Source organism: Syngnathus floridae, chromosome 1 (genome assembly GCF_059516105.1).
Source record: "Syngnathus floridae isolate MCC-2025c chromosome 1, RoL_Sflo_1.0, whole genome shotgun sequence".
NCBI lineage: Eukaryota > Metazoa > Chordata > Actinopteri > Syngnathiformes > Syngnathidae > Syngnathus > Syngnathus floridae.
In genome coordinates, this window is record NC_142413.1 from 3,319,309 (window position 1) to 3,346,571 (window position 27,263).

At 43.9% G+C, this 27,263-nt stretch overlaps 4 protein-coding genes and 3 long non-coding RNA genes across 12 annotated transcripts; 3 read left to right on the forward strand and 4 right to left on the reverse strand.

Moving 5' to 3' along the window:
• Positions 1 to 1,875: 1,875 nt before the first annotated feature.
• ppp1r14bb (protein phosphatase 1, regulatory (inhibitor) subunit 14Bb) lies at positions 1,876 to 9,696 on the forward strand. Its single transcript, XM_088394959.1, has 4 exons — positions 1,876 to 2,563; positions 9,204 to 9,287; positions 9,375 to 9,407; positions 9,485 to 9,696. The coding sequence occupies exons 1-4, from the start codon at positions 2,363 to 2,365 to the stop codon at positions 9,551 to 9,553; spliced, it is 387 nt and encodes a 128-aa protein (XP_088251085.1). The 5' UTR covers positions 1,876 to 2,362; the 3' UTR covers positions 9,554 to 9,696.
• Positions 9,697 to 11,629: 1,933 nt separating this feature from the next.
• LOC148403394 (uncharacterized) lies at positions 11,630 to 12,795 on the reverse strand. Its single transcript, XR_015862284.1, has 2 exons — positions 12,327 to 12,795; positions 11,630 to 11,939 (listed from the first exon to the last, which is right to left on the reverse strand). It is a non-coding gene; the product is annotated as an uncharacterized LOC148403394 (long non-coding RNA).
• LOC148403395 (uncharacterized) lies at positions 12,171 to 14,388 on the forward strand. Of its 4 annotated transcripts, none has more exons than XR_015862291.1 (3): positions 12,171 to 12,229; positions 12,312 to 12,551; positions 13,167 to 14,388. It is a non-coding gene; the product is annotated as an uncharacterized LOC148403395 (long non-coding RNA). The 4 variants fall into 4 exon arrangements; XR_015862289.1 differs by lacking the exon at positions 12,171 to 12,229 and having other exon boundaries at positions 12,236 to 12,551; positions 13,167 to 13,371; positions 13,497 to 14,388; XR_015862290.1 differs by lacking the exon at positions 12,171 to 12,229 and having other exon boundaries at positions 12,236 to 12,551; positions 13,164 to 14,388.
• Positions 12,955 to 14,885, reverse strand: tmem179ba (transmembrane protein 179Ba). Its single transcript, XM_088394948.1, has 5 exons — positions 14,762 to 14,885; positions 13,777 to 13,973; positions 13,574 to 13,711; positions 13,418 to 13,496; positions 12,955 to 13,341 (listed from the first exon to the last, which is right to left on the reverse strand). The coding sequence occupies exons 1-5, from the start codon at positions 14,858 to 14,860 to the stop codon at positions 13,150 to 13,152; spliced, it is 705 nt and encodes a 234-aa protein (XP_088251074.1). The 5' UTR covers positions 14,861 to 14,885; the 3' UTR covers positions 12,955 to 13,149.
• Positions 14,886 to 15,121: 236 nt separating this feature from the next.
• LOC148403397 (uncharacterized) lies at positions 15,122 to 27,257 on the forward strand. 3 transcript variants are annotated; one of them, XR_015862294.1, is made up of 5 exons: positions 15,122 to 15,293; positions 17,088 to 17,187; positions 24,006 to 24,159; positions 24,758 to 25,558; positions 25,810 to 27,257. It is a non-coding gene; the product is annotated as an uncharacterized LOC148403397 (long non-coding RNA). The 3 variants fall into 3 exon arrangements; XR_015862292.1 differs by having other exon boundaries at positions 24,006 to 25,558; positions 25,810 to 27,252; XR_015862293.1 differs by lacking the exon at positions 24,758 to 25,558 and having other exon boundaries at positions 15,128 to 15,293; positions 25,810 to 27,247.
• prox3 (prospero homeobox 3) lies at positions 16,132 to 21,261 on the reverse strand. The gene is made up of 6 exons (XM_088394906.1): positions 20,886 to 21,261; positions 18,326 to 19,744; positions 17,850 to 17,956; positions 17,427 to 17,539; positions 17,246 to 17,345; positions 16,132 to 17,170 (listed from the first exon to the last, which is right to left on the reverse strand). Exons 2-6 carry the CDS (start codon positions 19,740 to 19,742, stop codon positions 16,997 to 16,999), a joined length of 1,911 nt encoding a protein of 636 aa, XP_088251032.1. The 5' UTR covers positions 19,743 to 19,744; positions 20,886 to 21,261; the 3' UTR covers positions 16,132 to 16,996.
• Positions 23,793 to 26,601, reverse strand: snx15 (sorting nexin 15). Its single transcript, XM_088394917.1, has 7 exons — positions 26,422 to 26,601; positions 25,890 to 26,052; positions 25,684 to 25,799; positions 25,293 to 25,542; positions 25,063 to 25,224; positions 24,789 to 24,986; positions 23,793 to 24,115 (listed from the first exon to the last, which is right to left on the reverse strand). Exons 1-7 carry the CDS (start codon positions 26,515 to 26,517, stop codon positions 23,943 to 23,945), a joined length of 1,158 nt encoding a protein of 385 aa, XP_088251043.1. The 5' UTR covers positions 26,518 to 26,601; the 3' UTR covers positions 23,793 to 23,942.
• Positions 27,258 to 27,263: the final 6 nt, after the last annotated feature.

Consider the following 27,263-nt stretch of genomic DNA (forward strand, 5'->3'; position numbering starts at 1 on the left):
ACCCGGCGAGGAAGACTGGATTTATCACAAACATATAACACATGGCAAAACCCAACATCAGCCAAGACATTTGCATTCCCTCAGCAGCAAAGAGCCACATGCATAAACGGGGATATTGTGTCGCTGTGGCACACACAAACACACACAATTATTTTGTGTTGAAGAGCGAGCACCTGTGCTCTCAATAGACTGGTCCAGCCCACTCTCTGTTCCTCTAATGCTATTCTTTCTTTTTTTGACCTTTCTCTCCCACTCAATCAGCTCACTGCTAATAAAACACACACACACGAACGAAGGCATATCAATTAAATTGCATACGTTTGTTGTGTTAAATGCGACAAAAATAGCACAGTTTTTTTTTCATACCAATTAAAAGTAACCCAAAATATAGAATGGTCAAGTGTTTGCCGAAAAAAGCAAAATGAGACGTTGTGTTATAATTGAACTATGAGTCCGAGAGACCTTCACCCACTTCTATTTATGCCTTGGAGTCCAGCGACAGGCGGATTTTTCCTATCAACGAAGCCAAGGAGAAGCCACAAAGACACATTGTGTGGAGACACAGACATATTCAGTCCTTGCACTTCCCACACGCATAAACTTATCCATGCACAAGCTTTTGAGAGCGACAACCGCCAATAATTGAGCATACACTGCCATCTAGCGGCCTTTAGTAATAATGCACTAGGTGGGCGGGTGACGAGGTTCTGAATTTGCCATACATCAAGTTTGAGTTCGAAAATCAAGCCAAAAAAACCAACAGCGCATCATATCAGAGAAAAATTCATAAATTGGGTCAGTGTACTGCAGTTATGCTTTTTTGTCTAGAAGTCAAACAGAAAGACTTGCCAGTCGTTAATTCTGTAAATTAATGCCCGATACAATGCAGACGGCAGGGGAAGTATGCCGTAGTAAATTAGAAAACGATGAACCATCATTACTCACCTTTAAAAAGTTTTAACTAAGGGCGCCATTGTTCGACAGCGCCCTCTCGTGGGTGGAGGGGGGGGGGGTCTACCACCACGGCTAAGCTTTCAGGACAGATAAGTGGAACTAAAACCATAAAAAACAAACATCTTTAAAGAATTCAACTGATTAATCACATCTGCAAAATGTTTTTTTTTTTTTAAAGAGGAATCGTAGAGACATCTGCTGGGTTATTCTTTGACTTTATAAATGTACATGTGGACAATTTTAATTCGACGACTGAGATGACTGCGGCAGATGTGGTTGTTTAAAAATAGCGTGCATGTTGGATTTTCGTCCCCCAAAGTAAGTACACGTTTGTGTTCACCCAACCGTAAATTTCAGACATAGCCAATAAATAATAGACGTCTTTCTGTCTTCTTACCACTCGAGCTGTATGTAATATTTGAACCCAAAAAGCTTTTCGAAATGTGAGGTGTTCGGTCTTCCTATTTGTTAATAACACCTCCAATTTAGAATTGAAGAAGCTTTTTGGATTCAAATTGAAATCCAATTGCCTTGATTCGATTTGCAGATTACCTTAATTTTTTTTTTTTTTTAGCTATTGTCTCTTGTTAGATTACGCAGACCTACCAAGTCGCTTTGACACGGGTTGAAAACAGAACTCGGTTTTTATGCATCACAAGGAAGCGTTTGTGTGGCAGTTAAACCCTTGAGGCACATGTGCGCTGTGTATTATGGGTAAATGGCCTCTCATAAAAATCCCACGTGATAAATGTGTGCTCTAGAAACATTGAAAACTATCAGAAATTCAAAGTAAGCATTTTTATTTATTTATTTATTTATTTATTTATTTTTTTTGCAGGGTGGGGGCCACGTGAATTTGCAGCTTTGGAATAAAATGGGGGTGTGGATAAACGGGGTGTCCACGATGCATACAAGTGGGCGTGGACTGACTTTTTTTTAGGAGGGGACAACAAGTCCACATTTAACAGTAGTCCATCTTTTTTTTCCCCTCTCTCTCTGGTCTACGTCAGTTGCTCTCTTGTCCATCCAGAGAACAAAAACACGCACATCTCCAGGGGACGCGTGGAAAGGAAAGAGAGAGAGAGGGAGAGAGAGAGAGAGAGAGAGAGAGAGGTTGGCTTTCTCTTTGTACTGGATAAAGAAGAGTTGACTGCCTTTCTTTTTATGTAAGCTGAGTCTGCATGCTGTAAGTAGGCCAATAAGCCGGTTACTCTTTTTACGTGGGAGTCTTTCTTCTGCAGCCCGGACGACAAAGGCAACTCGTCATTTGAGCAGCATTTTTTTTTACATCTCGCGCTAAAAGACAAGAATCGAGCGTCGATCGCCTCGTGGCTGTCCCCCCCTCTTTTAGCACCTCCGGCCCAGGGGGTTGGATTGGATCTTTCTCTTCCGCCGAAACAGAGCGACCATGGCGGCTGTCACCAGCCCGGAGACGAGCCCTCAGCCCCGGGTGTACTTCCAAACGCCGGCCGGCAACACGGAGGAGCCCGAGACCCCGGTTCGCAAGCAGGGACGCGTCACCGTCAAATATGACCGCAAGGAATTGAGGAAAAGACTCAACCTGGAGGAGTGGATCATCGACCAGCTAACGGACCTCTACGATTGCGAGGTACGGTAACAGCTTATCAAAAACCCGCCGATCGAACCAATCGATCAGTCACTCCTGCTAAGTAACACACTGTCGGCCGTTTTTTTTTTTTTTTTTTTTTTTTTTTACTGGCTTCTTTCAACTTGTTAGAGTGAAGGTCATGAGCAAGGATTAACCAAAAAAAAATGAATGAAGCACAATTAACACATATGTCGATCGGCGTGTGTGGCTATTCATAGCTCACGTCGCCTTTATAGGCAAGCCCCGAGAAGGGGAGGTTGCTCTGCAATCTCATTGGTTGAAAGATCTTTAAAGCACACCTGTGCAATGTCCATCTCGCTCTCTAAATGTGCTTTTTATTCATGCATTTTCCCCTCAAACCTTCGTCTTTTAGCCCCACAACCAAGCAACACCTTAAAACTAACCAATTTAGCCAATTGCAAGGCCTTTGGGGAGGACACGAAACATGCACGGACAACGGGTCCATCCTGTGAGGGTTAGGGGTGCCGGAAAAACGGAACCATGGCTCATCGAAGCCACGTTGGTGTCGTAACCTGCGATGGCTGGTAAGCTGGGAAGCTCACGTCAACTCTAACTGAGCTGGCAATGACCCACATGCTATTCCTAGCGTGAAGAATGCTTAGCAGGTTGGGAGTTTTCCTTGAAGAACCACGGTGAGGGGCAGGGCGGACACCTGATTATCATCGACGATGTGTTTTTGTTGGGGAGCGGGATTCTGAGCACTAAGGTGATTAAGTGATCCGCAGAGGATTTGGGGGATCAATGCGCTTTGACTGTCTGCCAATAATGGATTGAATATGGCCGAGACTCGGACTGGCAGAATAAAAAGTTTATATCCGGTAACAGACTTGACCAGATCTTCTACTTTTTCAAGAACGTTCTTAAAGTGTTGGCAGTGGTCATTAAATTGTCATATGATGAAGCTTCTCGATTAGTTTGGATGCATTTTTCTGTCACACAAATTGGTTTTGGGGAAAAATTTGTTATTCCAGCCCTTCCTTTGTCCTCATCGAGTTGTGAGGACAGCCTGCGGTTTCTTTTCAGCGACGTAACCAGAAAGGCTGCTTCAGCTCGCAGCGGATACGAGGGGAACCCTGGCTCGTTCGTCTTCCTCTCCTTTTGTTAGCCACGTGGGTCTTTATTCGGTATTGACAGAGGCCACTTCCGTGATTGATGTAAAAAAAAAAAGTTGATTCCAAAAGGGATTGCTCATGTTCCCATTCATATAATTTGTTGAAAGAACGCTGGCATTCCCGCCTGCCTGTATGTCGAATGCTCATCCAGCCACCTGCTCCATGAGTGCTTCCGAAAAAGAGACTGGCACCATGGCAACCAGGCGTGTTCATCTTCTACCCGTTAAGTCACCACTCCCTTTTAAAACTAAAAAAAAAAAAAAAAGCCACCCGCCTCGAGTCTCACTATATATTTTTTTCCCCAGGAGAATAGCAAAAACATTTAGCAAGATCATAACTAAAATTAGTCATATAATCAATTTTTCACATTGAAATGAAATAAGAGGCTATCAATTAGTAAATTAGATTATTCGGAAGTCAAAGTATAACCGTTTGAGAGACTTGAGGCATTCCAATATTGACGCAAAATTCTTGGACTGTGCTAAATGAAGTCATCCAATGCTAAGTTAGCATGTTAATATTAGCTAACGCAACTTGCGGCAGTTTCTTCAGACAGGAGTATGAATTAATTTAAAAGAAATTGAACATCAAAAAATGACAGCCTCACATTGTTGCAATTTATTGGTCAGCCATTTCACAAGCTTACATAACCAGCACCATAATAAAGTATTGTGTCCTCTTCCTTAGCGGAAGTAATTAGCACCATTTAGATCACAAGAAGCTTCATGATTTGGATCTTAATTATTGTAATTACGCCGACTTTCAAATACAGAAACGATATCAAGGAAAGGCCAAAACCGCCCTCACGCAAAAACACACTACACAAAACATCACAGTGTTGGCTTAAACCTTTAACACTTAAACATCTGAATACCAAACAGTGATCGACTCAATGGGCAAAAAAAACAAAACAAAATGGGTGACAACAAAAAGTGGTTGTTGCATAGGGGGAAGTGAAAGACCCCCAGTGTGTCTCGACAAGCAGTCGCAACCCCCCCTGCCTTCCCCACAGACACACACATTTATACAAATAGTTTACAGGGGGTGTTCGGAGGTGACTAAGTATGCGGATTACTTGAGTAATGTGGCCAGGCTGGAGGAAAGAAGGAATCGAGACGAAGAACATAGGATGTGAGTCATTTAGGAGAATGTTTGGCCATTTTGTCACAGGAAGAGAGACAAAGTTAAGCGCTACCTACTACGAGTATAAACAAGCCACCACATTTTTCGTATGACTCATGTGAAATGAGGAAATCTTGATTATTCTGCATATGCTCGTGTTCTTAGAAAAATGGACGTCTAGATCGGTCAATGGCAGTGAATGAGTCAACTGTCGCCACATGCTAGTTATTAGCATTATGTGCTAGTAAACATTACGTGGGTGTTTTAAATACACACAGTATGTCTTTTTTTTTTTTTTTTTAATGTGTGATAATCTCCAACTGGATCTTGAAGCCTCCATTTTGAATTATTATGTACCATCTTTCAAACTGCTGCTTGTTGTGGATGAATTGAATAGGCACTTTTCATAAAGACTAAAAGGGCATTGCGAGATTTTCTTCTTTTGACCCCCGGGCTAGGTTATTTAGTCAAAATATTGGTGTTGGCCGTGTTAAAACGCACGCACCGGTGACTTCACTCTTTCCAGTGTTGTGTTTCAAGTTCTGGCTCAACTTGACGAGCTTGTCGTTTTGTCTCGTGTCACACGCCTGTTAGCCAAACTTGGCCGAGACGATTTCCACGAAACCGTTCCGTCACTGAAAATTTGTGAATTCTATTCTGCCTCCTCTGTGGTGACATCATGGTAATCTGCATTAATCCTAGTTTGTGTCTATTTTAATCTGCTCTTAATCTCTGTGTTACAATGAGTGGAGAAATGTGTACACGGTTTGGACCTCTCGATCTACCAGTAACAAATTAGTCATGTTTGTTTTTGCTAACTCGGCGCTTGATGCAAGTCGCCCTGAGTGACACATTGCTCAGTCACACGCGCTAAGTAAATATCACAGAATAAAAACAACAACAGCAGTAAATCACTGCGCTAGGCCAAGCAAGCAAATGCCTGAATTATTCAAACATTACGTGGAGGGAGCTATGACTTTGGGCCAAAGTATTGTCAGCTAAGTTTAGGATAAAAAGCAAGACGTTGCCTGCTCTTGAATATGGCGACATGTTTCCTGGCAGGCGGCGTTTGTGGTTTGGCCCTGCACGGGGCACTTCCATGACATTCAGGAGGCTCCGGAGGCCTGTTTGCATTTTATCTGTCCTGAGATTGTTGCAGAGGCTCTGGCGGGCTGCGTCGGAATTGAATGCGGGCTTTGTGTTTTATTATTTTTTATCTTTTTTTTTTTTTTTTAAAGGCACTAGATGACGTGTGAGCTGAGTGGAACCGAAATAGCTTGTGTGAAAATCGTTTCCAAGAGGGACAATTTGGATGGACTTGAAAAGAATTTGTGTTTTAGACACTTACCGACCCAGACACTGAAAGGCTGGTTTTCCCCGCCCGATAAATTAATGAAAAAGAAGTGCTTGGAGGAAGCGCATTCGAGCTGATTAATTCACGCGGCTTTTATATAAAGCACAACGTATTGATTTCGGATTGCGGATTGTTTGTCGAGGCGACTTCATTCATTAGCAGCACGCCAAAGCAACTGGGCTGTTTTAACTTCTCACGCTAGAATGTCGCTCAAAAGGGGGGGGGAAATAAAACCACTTAGGCAAAGTAGATGGTTGTTATTGTAAGAGTCAAGTCAAGACTTGACTTGACTTATTGTAAGAAACAGGCAGATAATAGTAAAATGGAAGTCGAAGTGCTCCTATTTTAGATGCAAACAAACCTTTGTTTTCTTTGTTAGCATTTCCCGATGCTAACATTAACGCAACTTTGCGTCACAGGAGAAGTTGACTTTCGAAAAGGAAGAAAGGAATCTCCTGTTTGGCTAAACTGACTTTCGTCCCCGTGTCACATGTTGACGGGACGTCGCGCGTTAGTTCAATGAGGTCACATGTCTCTTAGCTAGCATAAAGTCGCATCTGTGTTTGCCGCTGGCGGCTAGGTGAAAAAGTGAGACAAGGGGCATTGTTTAAGCGCCACGCGGCCAACTTTTTCTTCTCCTTCCTGCTTCCTGTTGGCCTCCTGCCATTACTTCCCTGTCTGGCGTGTCCTCAAGCACCCTCCTTTCTCCCGCTTTGTCCCACTTCATTCTCAGCTAGCCAAAATTTTGTTATTGACGAAGCAGAGCAGGGCATCACCCTGAGCCCAAAGCCAGCTAGCTTCCTGAATTCTATTTTTACTCTCTAGTCAATGATGTACCATGATGTCAGCCATTTTAGCAGTGGGGGGGGATTAGTCCTCATGTTCCACCCTGACATTAGCTACCTCCCAGCTTCTTTGGGCCGAAATTGGGATTCCCGTTGACTTTCAACAATGTCAGAAGTTAACTCCATTTAGGCTCATTAGGAATGTAACGAGCTGACTCGCGATTGGGATTTTCCAGCAACACCAAAGTGTTTGCTGAAAAAGCCTGACTTGAAGATGAACTTGCTGGTTTTGGCCTCTCTGGCGTTTGAGCCGTGCAATCCTGAAGTTGCTTCTCATATACGCAAAGGAAATTATGTCCAGGCTTTTCTACGATGACACAACTGCTCTGAAATTCAACAATATAGGTCAGTGGTACGCAAAAAAGTTTTTACACCAACCGCCACTTGAAAAATAACAGGGCAGAGGTTCTATTTCTGAAAAGTGTGTTTGTCATTTTTGTTTGCCACTGTACTTCAATATTGGAAAAGGACAGTCTGTCATTTTTCAATTAAAAATAATTGCACGTAAAAGTTGAAGTCAGTTTTTTTTTTGCGTACTAATAGAGGGAGGTGGTGCTCATAGAAGGCGAAATTTTTATGTATTTAGTATTGAGAATATACACATTAAATGAAGTGATTAATATACTTAAAGTAGATTTAAATTTCTTCATTCAACTTTGCTTTTTAATACCTCTCAGTTTTTTCCATGAATAAATTTTCACTAAGGTCAGACATGTTGAGCAAACATTGACAAGGTTGCCAAACAGGATATAAACTAATCTCCATAACAGCTTTCTCATTTGCCCAAAAAAAAAAAAAAATGTTGTGGGTTGCCCTTTTGAACTTGTTATGCATTACTAAATAACACAGAAACATAATCCAAATGGATTGTTGGATTGCTCAATCCAGTTAATGTCTCTTTTAACAAGTCTTTTTAGCAAGATGTTTTTCTTATCACTTGGGAAACAAAATGTACAGTTTTGTTTGGAAGACAAAAAAACGCTGAAGTGTGCAAATATCTGCCAGCAATCTGTGAGTCAATCATCGACTGGACAGTCTGGAGGATTGTTTTGGAAATCCTCCCTTGTGGATCTTCCTTTTCTTTGTGTCTCCTCCAAAGGCTGTTTTTGGACTTTTCCAAACGCCTCACACAGGCTCCCCAATCGATTTCAAGTTGGAAAGATTCAAACGTTATGTGCGAGAGCCATATCAACCTGACCGGGTGCGCTTGAGGGGAAAATGTGTCTTTATAATACATTAGTAAAGATTGGCGTCCCGTGACACACACACACACAGTTGTGTGGAGTGTGTTTGTGGGTATAGTTGGCAAGGTGCTCAGACAGCTGGTGTGGGCAACTCAGATCGAGGGGGAAGGAGAGACGCCAGAATCTTGAAGAAGCATGTTCAATATATGGCAGCCAAATCAAATGTAGGGCTAAAAAATTCATCAAATTTGACCTTGGGTGGAAATGATTATTTTAAATCCACCTGTGCCTAAATTTAACCCATAATTCAGGAATATTTCTCAGTATATACCATATTATATTATTATTTATATTAATTAGTAATTATATTATGATTAAGCTGTTCAGAAGATGAATTATCACTATTATTGTTACTAATGAGAGGAAAAACGAGGGCAGATTCGGAATCAGCTCAAATAAAATCAAGAAAAGCTCGTATTTAAACTTTTTTTTTTTCAAAATTGTTCGGCCTTAACCAAAAGTGAAGCATTCAGAGATGATCTTTTATTTTTACCTTTGTGGAGCTCCTGAAGACGTCATTTGTTCCGCTATTGTTGTTACTTGTGGAATGATGTCTCCCTCTAGAGGGCATATTTGGTACCTCACTGTAAGGAGAAAGGGGGAGGTACTACAAATGACCGAGCTGATGCATTTTCAGTCAAGCTCAATTGGGCAGTTCAACTAAATATTTTTTTTAAAAATATTTTTCACACTCAAGAAATAAAACTTAGAAGACTGGTGTCCCTTGTACTAGATATAAGATATAAATAAAACAACAAATTGCTTTGGAGGAAACAACTTGCTTGCTTTGCTAACTAATGCTACAAATGTCGATCATTAATATTTTTAAGTTGTTCCAACTTAATGTTTTAAAAAAAATACAAGGTGTGCTTTTTTTTTTTTCAAGAGCAGTAACACTTAAAAATAAATAACACCTTGGTGGTTTGCTCACTTTCTTCCCAGGAGGAGGCCATCCCAGAACTTGAGATCGATGTGGATGAATTGCTGGATATGCCGAGTGACGTGGAACGGGCCGCCAGGGTCAAGGTAGGTCATGACTATCTGGATGTTTTGCACACTTCTTAAAATGCACCGGGGGATTAAAAAAAAAATAATCTTATTCCTGTCTGGCAGGATTTACTCGTGGACTGCTTTAAACCAACTGCGGTAAGAACAGCCACAAACTTATTCTAATCGTTTTCTCTTCAATCGGGTTTAGCTCAAGCTTGTTGTTTCTGATGTAGGACTTCATCTCGGAGCTCCTGGACAAGATCCGAGGGATGCAGAAGCTTTCTACGCCTCAGAAGAAATGATGGCCACCCCTGTTTTAGTTCCATCCACCACTCATCAACCACTTGTTGTCTTCCTCTCGCCTGTTTTGTCACTCGAGTCGTCAAATGCTGGAGTTGAAGGGAAGACTTGTCATATTTTACCCGTCGGGTCAAACAACCACTTTGTTATCTGCTTTGTTTGTTTGGAGGTCATTTTTCTACGTCCTCTCAGAGTTTAGGGCGGTGATCTTTACTGTACACCACCAAGGCCTCTCTTTTTAACGCCCCGGAGATGCTTTTAAAGACTTGCTGAAAAATCGGAACTCTGATCACCAACAATAACACATGCTGTATTTTTAGACCAGCGTCGTAAAAAAAAAAAAAAAAAATAGAAAGTCGTACTGTAGATGTGGCTGAAGTAGGTTTTCTTAAATTCTGGTGTGTTTTTTCACAGTGGGCCTGCGTATACTCTGGTTGCTCAATGTTACAATCATAATAGCATATTTTTTCATTTTTTGTGTTCTGTATGAGAAAGTGGATTTTTAGTTAAGGACTGGTTCCTGTTTTTGTTGATTTTTTTTGTTCCCTCAACTAAGCTGCCTTGTTGTTTTTATAATAACTATACAATTCTAATTTACTTTTTATCCCTTTTCTTGCTACTCCTTTTTTGGGCCATTTTCAGCCTGTTATTGTTTTGTGCTCAGCTCATCGTGGTTGAAAATTGTCTTTTTAATTTTTTTTTTTTGAGGCGGGGGGTGAAAATTGTCACCTGCGTGGTGATTTATGATGTCATCAAAGTCACCATTTGGGTGACGAGTGTCAGGAAATTCGGAATATTTTGAATGCACCCCCCCCCCCCCCCCCCCCCCCGCCGCCAAACGCGTGAACAAACAGCTGTTTCGAGCCGCAGCTGCCGATTCTATCCGAGAATGAGCCATTTGTCTCGCGTCTGTCCAATTCCGAGACTGATCGGCGGCCAATAGGAGAAGCACAAACGTTTCGCTGTAATTCCTGTGACCAATCGCCAACACCTGTGACAGCAGCAGGACAACGGCGCCGTTTCACTCGAGTCCTCGCCCTCCTCCATTTTCCATCCACTTGCTGCTTGTCACGTTTTGTTTTTCTTTAAGAAACAGATGTTGCCTTAGATATTATTTATGTTACACAAACCAAATAAATGGAAGACTTTTTTTTTTTTAAGTGTAAAGTGTGTGACTCAGCATTTTTTTTTTAAATGATATTCTTATGTTTTTAGTTTTAAGAAATGAGTGTTTAATACTTAGGCCTTGATGCAGTGATCCTGTGTAGATCATGTTTTTTGACATTTGGCATTTGAATACTGTTTTTAAGGCAATCATGAAATGTCTTTCATGCCAGGCCTTGGATTTAAACAAACAAAAATCCAGTCAGATGCTGTTCCTGGTTGTGATTGCTTTTGCCCTCCTTGTGTCTTGCCCAAACTTGCTGTTTGCGGGAAACTTTTTTTTTTTTTCGACTGAATCGTGTAGATTGTACTACAAGTAGAGGCAAAGTCAATCAGAGTCAAGAGTGTTTGAGTGGATTCTTTATTCAGAATCTTGGTTTGGATCTGTTTTTTTTTTTTAGATTTTTTTGGGAAAAAATTGCAAAAAGAAAAAACTAGAATATACTGAATTTTGTCATTGAGGCTAAATCGAAGAGCTAAACATTGAAGAAAGCAGCTTGTGATTTTTTTGGGACGATTGAATCAAACCAACAAACAAATGTAGCAATATCACCAATAGGTCTTGTTTTTTGTTCAATTTTGTTACACTTTTATGCAACTTTAATAAAAACATGTGAAATTGAAAGTTTGCCTCTTTGTCACTGAATAGCTGTCTGGACTCTAATTAGCGCCACCTTGTGGTCAATCGGACTGTATTGCACCCATGTAGCAAATTATGAAGAAATTATTAGGTCGAAATTACAATATTAATTCGAAAGTTTAATACAAAAATAAATATAATCACTACTACTGTTAAAGTCAAATTTTACTATAACCAACCAGATGTTGGAAAAATATTGACGTCTTTGAGGCCAGCACTCAAAGAATGCAAATTTTACAACGAACCGATTCAAAAATGAAATACAGCTACACAGTTTGATTTCCAAAAGTGTTTAATTTCTTTCCTCCTCAAAGCTGTTTGCTAAGTTTGCGAGCTTGCCTCTCGCGGGCCTCGTAGGCTAACTTGGTCTCCATCAGCTCATCCAGCTGGTGGCGAATGTGCACCATGTCCAGCTGCGAGGCCTCGCACTGTTGACGCAGCGCCGCCGACTCCACCCGAAGCTGCGTGGCGGCCAGCGACAGTTGCTCGCTCCGCTCCCGGCACTGCATCTGCATCCGCTTGGCGTCGCGCAGCAGCGATTCCACGCTCACCGTCACAGAGTCGAACTGGTCTTGAGACATTTCCTGGTGAAACGGGACGACAGTTCAAAGGTCAGTGTGATGGCTCGTTATGGATTTATGAACTGAACTGCTTTTAGAATTGTTCAACCCAATATACACGTGAAGGGCAGGCATTATTTTTGTCCACTTGGGGGCGCCATTGCATGCAACGCTGCCGTGTATGTGATGTTGAATGTGTGTGGCTTTAAAAGGCGGGGCTTAATCTGGTGGATGACGTCACAATTTAGCAAAAAGGTTTTGGGGCACACTACTTGCTCGGTTTTGTTGCGCTAACAAACACCGTTGGCATTCATGTAAATAGATTTTAAATTTGACTTCGAATTCCCGTTTTAGCCCCCCGCCCCCAAATATAAATTGTGTTTATTTTTTTTACAGTGTGGAATATCTTACCATGGGTTCCAGAGTCAGATCTATAATAATCCTGGTACCTGTCTTTTCAGACTCAATTTCCAGACGTTCCTCGGTCTGCTCCAGAGTGCTTCTCTTCTTTGGTCTTGCGCGTCAGAAAATGGTGTGTGCTTGAAAAACGAATGTATCTCAAATACACTACTTCTTTAGGCCATGGAAGAAGCCCTCCCCGCGTCTCGTCCCATGGCGTCTTCCTGTCAGCGTCGAGTGAGTATGCTTAACCTTCGAGCTCAAGTACAGTCTGTTAATCTGAAGGGATTAGACATTTACGCGAGAGCGAAAGGGAGCCGCGAGAAGGCAAACCGTAAGCTTATTAAGTTTATTTCCATTGATCTTGGCGATGACACTTTGGAATGCTGATTCAACAAAATGTCGGCTTTCAACATAGAAAAGTCAACACCTCATTTGACAAGATTTGTCCATTTTAAAGCGCAAACGCATGCAGGAAAGGGACAACTATTTCCTTGGCCGGTCACACATCCAATTCACAACGCTTCAAACAATACTGCATTTTCCATTTTGACCAACAGAGGGAGACAAATACCTTTTTATCTGGCCTAACGGAGAGGACTATTCAAAACTTGGTTTTATGCCAAAATAAAAGAAAGTGTTTAAAGTGGAGAATTTATTTCATGAAATAATAGAACAGGAGGTCAAAAACAACTGACAATTTACATTATGTTTAAAGCGGTACTTGCCAGAGTCATTAAATACATAATATATTATTTAGCCAATATGTATGAAATTAAGTGCATACAGTCAGTACAAAAAAGTATGTGTATGTGTGTGTGTGTTCAACGCCACATCACTGTGGCCTAGCAGGGTGGTTGAAAAAGGGCTCAGTTTCGGCAGCTGTAACCCCCGGGTCACCGAAAAGCCCGCCGGTCGGCCCTCCCAGACCTCCTGTGATCACTTTAGGCCCCAAGTTCTGGCGCCTCTGAATGAAGATCAGCGCGCCGATGAGGAGCCAGAGGAAGAAGTTCACCCACACAGCAGTCTTGAGAGGAAATATACTGGTGATTAGCAGGTAGCCATGATGTACTTCTAGTAGCTTGATTGAACATAATGCTGACCTCTGCCTTCTGCAGTCCGGTGAAAAAGTTGTCTCCTTTGATCGGACTGACCCATTTCTTTGTCTGGGCCTCCTCGCAGCTTCATATGCATCCCAAGTAAATATATCATTCATCTGCAATGTCCTTCAGCAAGCAAAACGTGAGCGAGCAGACTACCTGGTCATGTTGGGAACGCTGCGTGTCACAGAATTGCAAAGCGTATCTCGGCCGATCTTGAGCACGCAGCCCGAGATGAGGAGGAAGAAGAGAAAGATGCCGCTCATGCCCACCGTCACGTTCATCCACACGACCTCCCTGCGTTCAGACAGAAATATATATATGTATGCATGTGTGTGTGTGTGTGTATTATTTTCGATTACCTGCGAGCGTCACCGTCGATGCAGACGGCGTACAACCAGTACAGGGAGAGCGAGAAGCACAGCACGGCCACCATTACCGATATGGCCGACACAAAGTAGCACAGGGAGGCTGAGCTGGTATCCTGAACCCCAAGGACGCTTGCTGTCGCATTGTACCTCACAGCTCCATACAGCATGCATAGCCCTCCAAAATTACCCTGGAAGAGATTGTAAATATCCCTCACTGACTTCTGTTTACAACCTCAATTAGAATTGTTTGTCATTCGTTATGTTATGATGTTTCGTGCAGTCCTAATTAGTTAGATGACATCATATCACTTTTTTGCATCACTCCATTGGATTCCTGTTTGACTTTTATATGATGTCATCTCCCCTTTTCATCTGGTTTTTAAAATATCTTTACTGTTATTGCTTTAACTTCACATAAGATTTTTTTTATCCTAATGTGTTTTATTTGTTATTTTTTAAATTATGATATTGCCTGGCTGTATCTATGTTTTTTTGTTGTAGCTGTACATAAATGTTTATGCTACGTGATCATGACGTTTGACAAAGCACTTGTTTTCAATCGCGACATGTAAAATAAATGTATTTTTATTACTACGGTGAGAACCGTTTGGAACATTTTGACCCAAATGGTGGCCAGTAATCAATTTAGATGAAGAGAAACAGCAGCATCCGAATGTTTTCTGCTGGTGAGACGGTTGCACGGGTCCGGCAAAATGGGGCACGAGGACCCTGTGGTCACATGATTGCACATGAACCCATGACTGTTGTTATGACGAACAAGCTTGATAAATAACAGTTTATTTCAAGTTAACATGCTGCGGTGTGAGGAAAATTAGCGATGCATTGACTGGTTTGAGGGGGGGGGGGGGGGGGGGGGTCTCAGAACTTTCTGTCAAGGCAACTTTTCCCGGAAGGGGATGGTGACGAAATGGCGTTTAAAGTTGTAAACGGCGCGTTGATCGGTGTGTCAAGTCACCTGGACGATGGTGAGGGATGCGGCGGTGACAATCCCGCAGACGAAGCAGCTGGCGTACAGCACCAGCTCCAGAAGCAACAGCCCGGTGAGCTCCATCATTACCCAACGGCCAGATTCTCCTCTTCTGTGGTGGTCAAGACAGTGTGATTGAGATCGATAAACATCCGCTTCAAAACCCCACTTCAAAATAAAAGCTTAGCGGAAGTAAATGTAAAGCTGTGGGCATTGAATTAATATACGGAGTTTTTTTTTTAAATTGACACAAATGTTAAAACATACTCACCACAAAACAGAATACTGTTATAACAATTAATTTATTTATCAACTAATTATTTTAGCCGTTCATCCATGCGTCATAATTATGCGACAGCAATGACGCATTGACTGTGCGCCCAGACTGTCGAAAAACTTATTTTAGTATCCCACTGTAAAAAAAAAGGAAATAAGATAAAAGTCCTACACAGTGACTAAGAAGTACACAATGATTAAAATATCCTGATGCAAGCCAAGGAGAGGCGAATCGTTCACAACGGTAACTATTTTATTTTTTTCGTTTACAACTGCCCGCCGTACAAGCTAACAGTTAGCCTAGCTTCATTCATTTCGGCTTCGTTTGTCAGTCTGCAAGCCCATGTTGCCTCACATCGGTCAGCCTTTGTACTACAGCTCGCGTGTACTATGACTTTTACTGTAAATTTTTAACTTTTTATTTCCAAAAACGACATCGCACCCAATTTAGCTCCTCGTAACCCAATGGAAAATAAAACGTATGGATTGTCCCTCTAAACAACACAAGATAATTGTTTTCTCTCACAGAAATTCAAACACATGGCCTGTCTGCAAAGTGCATTGTGAATTACTGAATTGATTTTGATTTGTTTTCACTGCCTATTCTTCCCAGCTACGTTCCTGGACCCGATGCCGGCTGACTTTGAGCGAGAGTATAACGGAATTTTTTAGTTTGAATTTGTGTCATCTCATCAGATGCCCATAGAAGAGTGAACTGACCTTTTAAGTTCAGGTTGCTGGGGTTGAATGGGAAAAATGTCCTCCGTCAGGTTAAGCTGGCTGAACTTCACTCAGATGTCGGTCATGTAGTGAGACAAACTTCTCTCTTAATCTCCCTTACTTCCCTCCCCCGGTAAAAATGCGTGGAAATGTGAACAATTGGTCACACTGAGTGCTCGACATACTCGAACACTGGCTGCCATGCACAAAGATTAGCTTTGGGTCACATACTTCTCTCAAACGTTACGATAAAGTGGACAAACATTGGTGAGAATCGGATTGAGGTTGTGTATAAACAGGCGTTGTCATTTGCCAACCTGGGAAAAGCCTCAAGAAACTTTCCGACACAGCAACAACCCCCCTGACATTTTTTTTTTTTTTTTAATTCACTGCTCATTTTAAACATCCAGTTTCACATGAGTGTATTAGAATGAGGCACGGATTTCAAGAATACGCTCACTGTACATTTAGAATAGAAAGCAACAGGTTATAATTCAAAATGCAAATACATCACACATTCACTTGAAGCTACATCACAAATAAAGTCAAAAATTGAAGAGTAACAACAAAAATAGCTGCAGGCTGAACCTTTGTAGAGTTCATGTGTCATTTTAAATATATCGTTGCAGTGAACAGATTGATTATAAATCCGCTGTACTGAATGTCCTCATATTTCGCCAATAATTTTCAAATGTTTTATAATACATACAAAGACACAAGAAAGGACTTTAAAGGAGCCATATCATGCTATTTTGTTAGATATTTTTTATGTTCAAATACAAATTAGATGTGCCAAAGGTAGTATATAATCACATATATGCTTATAATTAACCGCAGAAAGCATAAAATAGGATGATAGAGCTCCTTTAAATTTAAAACAGAGACTCAAGTATGTGTAAACATCGTGTCTGAAACCTGTACGGTTTTAAACGTCAAATGTAGAGTAGAAACTCGTCTTTTTATGTCTGAAGGAATACGTTGGTGCATGCATGTATGTTCATCTTGTGTACAGTGGTGCCTTGAGATACAAGTTCAATTCATCCCATGACCGTCGTCCTAACTCAAAGCACCTGAATCTCAACTCATCTTCCATAAGAAAAAAAAAAAATACAATAGTCACACAATTACATAGAATTTAAAGAAGTATTTGGCTCATATCTTGACATGACTCCCAGATACGCCGGCTCTTATCTCAAGGCACCAATGTATTTCAAAACAAAACGATTATTAGCCAACTGGGCAACCAGGCAGTCTGAAGGCATCTGGCACGCCACTGTCAAGTTTACAGATTATTTTGTATATTCCTTTCTTCCAACAGGGGTCGCTGTCTCTGCCTGTCCAAATGGCCGAGTGGAACTCCCTTAGGGCCACCTCAGACACTTCGATGAACCTCTCCGGGACCTGGAAACAGCGAGAAGGTAAAGTCATTGTTTTGTGCTCCCAACGTGTATAGAAACTTGCGGAGCTTAACCTCACCTGGTAGATGTTACTCTTATTGTAGTGCATGTTGAGTATACGGTAAAGTTCGGTATCCCGGCCCACTCGCAGCTGATTCTCTCTGCGAGGTGCGCCGTCCCTGGGTCGAACACACACGGACCCGAAAAATAACGTTTTCGATGCTTCACCATTTAAAAAAAAAAAAAAAAAGCAAACTAACCGGGTGAGAGCCTCGCGGACAGCCTGCCTCGCAAAGCGCTCCATCTGAATGTAGAAGAACTCCCGGAAGTTGCTGAACCATTTAATCATCTGGGAGGTCACGCAGCGGTTGAACTGGACAGACAAAACATAGAAACGAATTGGGAGTGGTGGGAAGTAACCAAGTACGAATACTCGGTATTTAAAGTCGAACTAGTCGAAATTGTTCTGTTTCATTTAATGGGATATGAATTAAACAGGCAAAAATCCACCCGTTTTTATCCATGTCAAGGGGCGGCCATTTTAATACTTGCTTTCCACAGCAAGCAGCAAAATGGCCGCCCCAACACCAATTGGTTTAAAGCGAGTGAATTCTGCTGCTTAACTCGTATTCCACAAACGCAATATTGATCAGAATGCTTTCTTAGCGCACACACGCACGCACCTTGACATCAGGGAAGTATGTCTTGAGTGTATTGGAGCTGGGATAGCGAGCGTAGAAGAACATGAGTTTGGCTTTTTTCAGGTGGCAAGGAGACAAGCCCTCCTGGGTGTATACATGAGGAAGGTTAAGGAGACATGCTCTTCAATTCAAGGTCAATCTATTCCGTTCCCAATCTGATTTCAAGCGTCGGCCTTCAGTGATTTCTTCACGACGCTATGTTTTCATGTCGATATATTTTTGTGCATTATTACCAATTTTAGGTGTTCAAAATAGCTTGAGAACCAAAGTGCAAACTCTCTTGAGGTTTGACAAGTGTTGTATATTGACTTAATCAATATCAGAAGTTAAGTATCGGTAGCTAGTATCAGCAGTACCGGACACCTTAAAACAAAGCTGATATCAATACCCGGTATGGGTACCTTCCGATCCCGAGTTTAAAAGATAATCATGCCGAGTTTTTTGTCCACAAAAGGATATTCCCCCGGTGCTCAGGTAAAGCTCTCCTCCGTCCATCATGCCCCCTCCCCTCACCCCCCTCTCCCTCTCTCGGCCCCCATGGGCGTGGCGCACCAGGGAGGGTCCCAGGGGAGCGAGCAGGGGCAGCGGGGGGAAGGACGGGTGCGTGGGGAATTCTAGGTAGGGGTCAGAGCTGAGGAAATCCTTGCGCGGCGACGGCGGGAGATGGGGCATCTGCGGGTGGTGGAGTGAGCGGGAGAAGAGCTGCTGCATGGAGTAGTGGAGCAGCGGGAGGGCCAGGGGAGGGGCGTGGAAGGAGGAGGAAGAGGAGGGCGGTAGGCCGGAGGAGGGCTCCTTGGCTTGAGGAGCCGGGGCTAAAAGAAGAGGAGGTCGGGGGAGAAGCGGGCTGAGGAGGGGGTGTGTCTTCTGGAGGTCAGGTGACTTGTGTGCCACTAATGGGGATGCCAAATCGGCCGTCTGGACGCCATGAGGCGCCAGGCTGCTCATGATTTGAAGCGCTCTTTCTCCGTCTTCGTCGTTCCCCCCGGGTGTATCCTCCTGACCTCTGACCTCCTCCTCCGCTCTTGCACTCGCCTCGCCGCCTTCGGGGCAGGACGCGTCGGTGTATAGACGCAGGACGCGGTCAATGACTCTGGCCACGGCGCTGCCCAGCTCCAGCTTCAACGCCTGGGCGAACTTGTGGCCGCCCTCCTCGTCCTCGTCTTTTATCCCTCCGTCCCAGTCCAACCACAGGCCCACTCCTTCCATCGCACCTTCGCCTCTCCCCCGCTCCATCCTCGCTTTGTCGTTTTGCTTCTCCTCCCTTGACTTGAAGCTATAAAAAGGGGTCATCGGGGAGAGGGTCTCATTTCCCAGAGGACCTCCATCGAGGTCCTCCTCTTCGTCGAACATCCGCTCGTCATCATCCTCCACATCTCCGTTCCCGCTCCTTTTGTGCTCCTCTTCCTCCATGTTGCTCTCCCCAAAGGCCCTCAGCACTTTCTTCTGCAGGGCCTGCAGTCTTTCCCGGGCCTCGTCCAGCTGCTCCTTCAGCTCCGCTCTCCTCCTCCTCCTCAGCTCCCTCCCTCCCCCACCGCGCCTCCCGCCGCCCTCCTCCAGCTTCATCCTTTTCACCCTCGCCAAATCCGGACCCCAGCGGGCGCCCGATCGCTTCTTCACCTCGTCGCCCTCCCGGCCGTCTCGCTCTCCTCTCTCCACGTTGCTCTCCTCGGCCGGGAGGGCGCTTGGCGTGCCGCGAGAGGTTCCGTAGGACTGGCTGAGCTCATGCTGGATGAGGGGAAAGCCGAGGGGTCTGAAGTTACTCGGAGGAGGGCGACCTCCAAACACGTCTGCCGAGAGGAGCGGGGGGCCGAACGGGCGGCCGAACGGGCGGCCTTGCGGATTGGAGTCTTCAAACGGGCCTGGGGGCGAGTCCATCACTGGGGAAGAATTTAAGAGCGCAAATTAGGATTATTTGCTTTGAAAGACTTTGCAGCTTTTTTTTTTTTTTTTTTTTTTGGTCCAATCGGCCATATCAATAAAGCTGTACCTCATTGTATTTTTACGGCACGGAAGAATACGCCGGCAACTGTCAGGTGTTTAATTGTGACATTTCGCTCCATACATCAACGCCAAATACCCCCGGCCCCCCCCTTCCTTCCTCTGTACCCCAGCAATCCCGCCCGCCCCCCTTCCCCTCTGCCTCTTATCAGGTCAGGCAGCCTGTTAAGCACTGTTTGATCAGAGAGTGTTTACCATCACACGCACACACAGGATGATTCACACTGTAGTGAAGCATGAGAGGCTTGTGAGAGGGCTAACAATGCTCTCTGCTTGTGAGCGAGATGGACTCCACACGTGTGTGTGTGTGTGTGTGTGTGTGTGATCAGTATAGTCCGACTTAGCTCTGATAACACCCTTAATCCACTTCAGATGGATACACTCACCGCACACAGAGATAGATGGACTACTGGACGGACGGATGGATGGATTGATAGTGAGCATGTAAGGTCCCCTTGGTGAAAGACTAAGAGAATAATCCCCCTATAAATAGCTAAATATCAATTATTCAAATGCCCTCTCCTCCCTGCTATAACACAGCCCAGATGGCAGGCAGGCAGGCAGGCCAATGCGCTTATATGCGCCGGCCAGATTAGCTTTTTTAAAGCCAGCCGCAAAGCTGGCCAAAATATTAACACCGAGAAATGGACATGAAAGCCGTGTCGCACTCGATTCGATTTAAGCGGGGGATATTATTCACGATGCGTGGATGAGGGAAATTGAGAAAAACAAAATATGTTGGTACATATAGTTAAATTTTAAAAAAAAATTGTTGGTCTAATCTAATCAAGATGTTTGTTTGTTTAATTCGAATTATTCTTTGCGACAATTTATGTATGAATCGATCACAATTAAAAAAAAAAAAACACTTGGCAACATCTGTCCGAGGAATACGTGCGCGTGCCAGCTAATTGGCAGTTGGACAGAGGATGTCGCATTGTCAAATAATAATAACTTCAAAAATGCAGATTTTTTTCTGAATGCACAAAATAAAAACTCTTAAGGAAACAAAACACTCACCGTTAAACAGCAGAGCCGACCGAGGCTTTTCCGCTCAGGTGTCTGCTGATGTGCGGCTCTTCCTCGCTCGACTGTCCTCAGCTGGCACCCGTGATGATGCTGCTGATGGTGGTGGTTAAAAAAAAAAAAAAGGGGGGGGGAGAGAGAGACAGAGAGGAAAAGGGGGTGGGAGGGCTCGGACATGTGAGTCCACAGCTCTTCGGCCGTGTTGTTTTGTATTTTTCAACCGCCCCCTCTCGTGATCCACTTCTTCCCGTCCCTCGGCAAAACAATCTGTACTCGGCTGGCACAGTGTGTCATCATGCTTCAATGCTGCTGCTTCTGCTCTTGATGTCCACTTGATGACTCTGCTCCGCCCATAGTTGGGCTCACTCACTATGGCAGTGCTTGAGTAGAAGTATGCGTCCCAGATTCGGAACTGGTGTACTTTAAAATACAGGAAGTTGCCCAAAAAAATAGCAAATAATTCGCCTCCATTATCTCTCGCTCCCACTAATTAATGTTGTCATCGCTGCCCTTCACATTAGCACCCCTTTTTTATTGTCTCCCTCTGCTTCGGTGAAGGCAACTCACCCAAAGCCCTCAGTTGTCATGGAACCAGGAAGGCTGGCGAACAACAGATGGACGCCGGCTTCCGACGAGGTCGAGTTTATGGGGCTTAGATGAAGATGTGGATGAGGCTGACATACAAGCAGCTAGTCAATTATTATTAATAGGAATCGTAAAAAGAAACATGCAGAGGGGAGGATGGCAGGAGATAACAAGGTCAATGATGGCTGCATCTGATCTAAATAACAAAGGACCGTGCACGGGCAGCGTGTGTGTGAGTGTGTGTGTGCGAGAATGCAGTTGATGGCCTAAAACAGTCCCCTCTAAAAAGCGCGTGAAGCCCGAAGCCGAAAAATTGTGCGTCATTTCTCTCAGGTTTGATATTATGTAAACTACTCAAACACTATCCTTCTCATCCATCCATAGTGGGAGCTTAGAAATACAGCGTACCAGAGTGAGAAGTACCAACAATAATTTGTTAAGGGGGTGGAGGGGGGCGGGGGGGGTGCATAAAAAGGATCAATAGAAAGCATAAAGTGTATGTCCATTGATTTGCTTATGAGAGAGTGCAGCGGGCTCGATGGAAACATGGGAGGGTAGCAGGAAATGGCAAGAAAACAGGATAAAGATCATTTTTCAGATCTAAAAGCAAGCCACAATGTGTGCTTCCGTGCCTGGACTTTGAAACCGTTGTGATACATGCATGATGGATAACACGCGCAAACGTAGCCTTGTTTCTGCAGCTGAGCCCGTCAAATTACGTCGCATTACTTTCCTGTGGCTAAATAACACTCGGAGAGTTTATTGAGCTTGCTTGCTTACATTTTCTTACACATGAGAGGCCAATGACATAAATTAAAACAGGCAGAAGAAAGGCTCAAATCAGCGTTCTCCATTGAAATGAACGGGACCATGCCATTCATGTGGTCCAGTTTTGTTTTGTAATGTGTTTTATGCAAAGAGAATTTCAACCATATTTTGACAGAATTATTATTATTTTTTTGACATCATTTTTGTTTCCTGTCAACATACATCGGGCTGCTCCTACTGCCACTGAACGCATACAACCAACACTGCCATCTAGAGGAGTCTTAAAGTACAACAACTGGTTCATGAAGCAGATATGAAGCTTTGAATTCCCATACAGTATTTAAATGATTTTTTTTTTCTTCTCAAAATTTCGAATAAAATTTGGATTCTTTTGTATCTCAAAGCACCACTGTAATGCAATTGTGCGCGTGAGAGAGGCGTGCAAAAGTACACCGAAATAGCTGAGGGCAAGGTGAATGGAAATGAACAGTGAAATGACAGTGAATAAAGCTCATAAAGGCGGAGTGTGTGGGTGGAAGGGGGGGGGGGGTAGTGTGTATGTATGTGCTGAAGAGGGAAAGAGGAAGCAGCAAAAGCTAGGGCTGGAGTCGAACAAAAAGAGTGTGGCGGCGGACAACCAAAGGTGTCAACTTTCACCCACGGAGGTCGGAATGACTCCTCGGCGTGCGACTAAAAACCCGACTAATGTCGAGCGCATTGGGAAGTGGGCCTCTCACCATGTGCTTGTGGGCAAAAGGTTGGAGAAGCAATTTTTACACCCCGCGCCGTAAATTGGCTTGCGTACGAACAGCTGCCCTCCCCTGTCATACATGCGCAGGTAATGCACCATGGTATGGCACTAAATCATCGCACACACAAGACACACATCCCTCTTGTGATAACACACACACACACATATGCGCGGTGATAAGCTATTATGCTCTCAGGGCTGGAGTGTTTTGATGGTATAATTGCAGTGACCAGTGAGGAGAAAAAGGCAGCAGGGATGGAAAGGGGGGATGGTGAGAGAGGTGGGGAGAGGGTAAAAAAAAAAAAAGAGCATGCTGACACTCAGCATGCTAATGTTATTCCTCCTCTGTTTCATCCATCCCTCCCTCCATCCATCTCTTTTGTCTGTGCTCGTTCTGGCTTCCACACAGGTGGAGGGCTAGAGGGATATGTAACAGGATAGAGCGGCGTTATCTCCCGCTTTCATCCCTCCGTCCAAAGCTCAAAGTGCCAGGGAAAAAAAAAAAAAAAAAAATGGCTGAATACAGAGGACGAGGGAGGGTCACTTTTTCCCATCCCTTCAACAATAAATGGATGATCTGTGCTTATCTTCTAATCGCATCCCTCTTTCTCTCATCTCCCCTACCAGCGCTGTCTGTCCTTCCACTCGTCCATCATCCCTCGTTCTTCTCCGGGGAGGCTGTATGCCACTGTTATGCTTCCTCTGCTTCCTCAAAAACCGTTTTTGCCCCCCCCCCTCCCTCCTCCTAACTTCCCTTTGCAAATCTCATTACATCTGGAAATAATCACTCCGTGACATCATTCCAAATAGTATTTATAAAGAAATCAGTGCAAATTACATTCACGCATATATAACAAGAAAACAAACTTTACAGTGTACTCGTCAACGTTTTGGTCCAAACCAGCCAGTGTCCACCATGTTTTTTTTTTTTCTTGGTTTTTCAAATGTCAGTCCTGAGAATTTGGAGATACGTCTTTGATATTTGTTTTTACAAGGTGTGCTCCTTTCAGGTCCGGCACATGTGTGGGCGAGTCGTGTCCTTCCAGCAGCTTCTCGGCATGTTCCAGATACTGAGCGATCCTACGAACGACGGCCTCTTTTCGCGCTGGATCCGGATCGTCTGGAAAACAAGAATTCACAGTTGCGAGGAGAATCCTAAATCAGGTTTGCGGCTAACAAGGCGGGGGGGGGGTCACAGGATATTTCATGCGGTTTTCCGTTAAGGCCACCAAAGATAAAGAGCACGAGACTGCTCGCTTCATTCTGTTCACTTGAGAAGTTCAGCTTCAGAACAGAACCACATCCAAATCCATTCACGGTCATGATATTATGAATTTAATCTTTTTAATTATGAACCTATTTATTTAATCTAATCAAATCTATTCTCTTCCTCTTTTGTTATTGTTTTTGTCGTGTCCGATGTTTATATTGTCTATTAGCAATTTTCTTTTTAACTGAATGCGGCTCTTTCTTGAGTCAACCTTTTGCTCGACTGATCCTCACTGAACTTGTGCAATCCATCTTAGCTGCAGTACCGACTTTTAAACAACAGAGGGCGCTAATAGACGACAAGATGGTCATAGGGACCACGACTTGGATTTGCTTAAATGTTGATATCGTGTTCAATCAAAGATAAACGTGACCTTTAGGATAAATTAGCCATTTATATTGATTTTGCATTGTCTTCTGTCTTTTTTATTTGTGGACGCCGACTTTTAAAAACGGATTAATGACGAAAACTAAAGTTTCGAACATTCTCTAGGTGTTAACGGCATTCCGTGCACTTCGCTCACCCTTCACTCCTGTGATGAGTATTTCCACCGCCGCCCTGTATCCACAAATGGCGGCGCTCACTGCTCCTTGCGCCTCCTTCGCAATGGCACACTTGAGCTCGGCATCCGCTCGGGTCAAATACATCGCCGCCTCGTTTACCGGATTGCCTATCGGCAACGAAAACAACTCGGAATGGTCGTCGCGGTATTTGCATCTGTCTGCAACAGAAGGAGAAATGAGAAGAAGTCACGGTGGTCAATGCCGGATTCGTCTACTTTCTGGTTGTGAGTTCACCTCGTTTATAGCAAGGATCAAACACTTCCAGGTCATTGTCAGAAAGCACGGGCCAGACATCCTCCCTTGGTGGTGAGGCGCAAACTTCGGCCGCCACGTCGAAAAGTGACTCAACCCCCTCTTGAGACCTTCGCGATGTGCACCTTCTGGCTGCAGACGTGACTAGAGGTTGCAAAGGTGAGCTGCTACTTTAACGGCTTAGAAGTCAAGGCGAGAAAAATGTACCCTACCTCTGGCGTCCATCTCGGCGCATTCCCCCCCTTTACTCATCTCGTTGTAGGCCTCCGCCGCCACTTCCGGCTTCCCCATGTCTATCCGTAGATTGGTGCCCAGGTCCTGGGGCAAAGTGGGGGCCTCCCTGCCGGCCTCCTCCTCTGCCGGCTCACAGTCCGAGGCTCTCCGCTTGGGGAGGGGGATGAGAGGGGGAGGTAGAACGACGGAGTCGGGGGAGGGGTCCTGTGGCCTCGTGACATCTCCGTCCTGAGGAGGACAAAACGTACGTCAGCAAATTAATATTGTTCCAGATGAGTGTTTTGTACCGTTCTTTGAGACGTGCCAACTTCCGTAAGCTCATCGGTACAGCACTAACTGTTCTTATGTATTCATGCTCCACATCATTACCCTGAAGAAGTCAATAAGGTGTGGGCTCTTGTAGAGTGCGGGTATGCCCATACAGAAGACCAGCATGTCTTCCGCAGCCTTCCTCCTCTCCTCAATCACAGCCTCATCAAATCTTCCTGCCAACAGGAACTTCAGTTTAACAGCGTGGTCGTTGACGTAGCAAAGACGAGACAACCGAGATGTCCAATTGTTTCCCGGAAGCCCACCTCTGCCAAAGCGTTGTGCTGTCGGAAACGGCGGGAATTCCTCCTCTCTTCGGAACAAGTTCCTGTGGGTGTTGGCCAGCTCGGTGTGGAGCTTCTTCAGCTCCGAGTACCTCGTCCACACGACCACCTCTTTCACGTCCTCGGGGCAAGGCTTGGGCACAAACTAGAAGGTAAAAGGATCCAATCCATGTTGAGATTGAACATGCCATTTGCCTCATTTATGCGGGGTGGGGGAGCAAGTCATGAGTTTGGATTTGCCAAGGAGGATCAAGGCCACCTTCAGGCCTATTATGATATGGAACAATGATTCCCCTTTGATTGTGTCTGAAGGAATTTCCAAAGCGATTGTCATGAAACAATCTCAAGTTCTCATTCGCTGCGCTCAATATGTTTGGCATTACAAAACAAAACTTGACTTTGAAAGATTACAAGAAACTTAAAAAAAGGACATCATCAAATCAAGACTGTCTTGGTGTCAAGTTATGGCGTAACCACGAGTCAATACAAAGTCGTAACTTTGAACGTAACTGACCCTTCCGATCACTTTGTACTCCGTGTATCCTTTCTCGTGCGTGCGTATGTCAGTAACGCTAAAGAACCGGTAAAATTCTTCTTCTTTCCGTGACATGGTCGATTTCGACGGGAAACAAAATCAAAACAACGCGTTGGGACGGAGAGAGCCTCCCAACTGACTTCCGTGTTCTACGTACGTGCGTGATGACGTACGCATAAACGTTCAAACTCGACTTTTTTTTTTCTCTTGTTGCCATTAATTACTTTTATTTACGGTTTTGCATACACCCTCTCGCCAAATATAGATTCAATTAAAATCTCATTAATCTAATAATATAAAAGAGTGGTAGAAATATATGAAATGACGTTTTTATTATCCAGTTTGTAGTCCTCATACAGCAGTTTGATCGATCGATTTGATTTAGTGTTTTGTGCAATCATCAAAAATAACGTTACTCGAGGAAACAAAGCCACTTGTTTGCGTAAGAGCTAAAACAACTATGATCAGGAGTCCGCTTTAACTATAGTAACACAAAACACCCCCCAGGGGGCGCTCAAAGCAAAACTAGAACGGCTTGAAGCCTTATTGTCACGTTTCCTTTTTTTCAGACAATACGTTAAAAGCTGCATATTTTTTCAAAGCAGACAAAATAATAACGTTTGGGGCCTCATCCTGTCTCACACAACAGAACAAAAGCAGCAACAACAAATATATTGGGGAAGTCAACGTCAGAGGGAATGCAGATCACTTCTGAATTCATATCACTTCCGTCCCAAATATGCGTTGATATTTGATATAAAAAAATAGACGACATAAAGTGGTGGCAACAATTTTAACTTATAGGTGATCAGGTGAAAAAA

Bases quoted from the DNA above. Each gene is read 5' to 3' on its own strand.
- ppp1r14bb (XM_088394959.1), top strand. From the start codon at position 2,363: ATGGCGGCTGTCACCAGCCCGGAGACGAGCCCTCAGCCCCGGGTGTAC. The intron at 2,564-9,203 runs GTACGGTAACAG...CTTTCTTCCCAG, and splicing joins CGGACCTCTACGATTGCGAG to GAGGAGGCCATCCCAGAACT. The intron at 9,408-9,484 runs GTAAGAACAGCC...TTTCTGATGTAG, and splicing joins ACTGCTTTAAACCAACTGCG to GACTTCATCTCGGAGCTCCT.
- tmem179ba (XM_088394948.1), bottom strand. From the start codon at position 14,860: ATGATGGAGCTCACCGGGCTGTTGCTTCTGGAGCTGGTGCTGTACGCC. The intron at 13,497-13,573 runs GTAGTCTGCTCG...ATGCATATGAAG, and splicing joins AGCGTTCCCAACATGACCAG to CTGCGAGGAGGCCCAGACAA. The intron at 13,342-13,417 runs GTCAGCATTATG...TTTCCTCTCAAG, and splicing joins CCGGACTGCAGAAGGCAGAG to ACTGCTGTGTGGGTGAACTT.
- prox3 (XM_088394906.1), bottom strand. From the start codon at position 19,742: ATGGACTCGCCCCCAGGCCCGTTTGAAGACTCCAATCCGCAAGGCCGC. The intron at 17,957-18,325 runs TATCCTTTTGTG...CTCATGTATACA, and splicing joins TTACCTGAGCACCGGGGGAA to CCCAGGAGGGCTTGTCTCCT. The intron at 17,540-17,849 runs GTGCGTGCGTGT...TTGTCTGTCCAG, and splicing joins CATACTTCCCTGATGTCAAG to TTCAACCGCTGCGTGACCTC.
- snx15 (XM_088394917.1), bottom strand. From the start codon at position 26,517: ATGTCACGGAAAGAAGAAGAATTTTACCGGTTCTTTAGCGTTACTGAC. The intron at 26,053-26,421 runs GTCAGTTACGTT...TTTACCTTCTAG, and splicing joins AGTACAAAGTGATCGGAAGG to TTTGTGCCCAAGCCTTGCCC. The intron at 25,543-25,683 runs GTAATGATGTGG...TGTCCTCCTCAG, and splicing joins ACCTTATTGACTTCTTCAGG to GACGGAGATGTCACGAGGCC.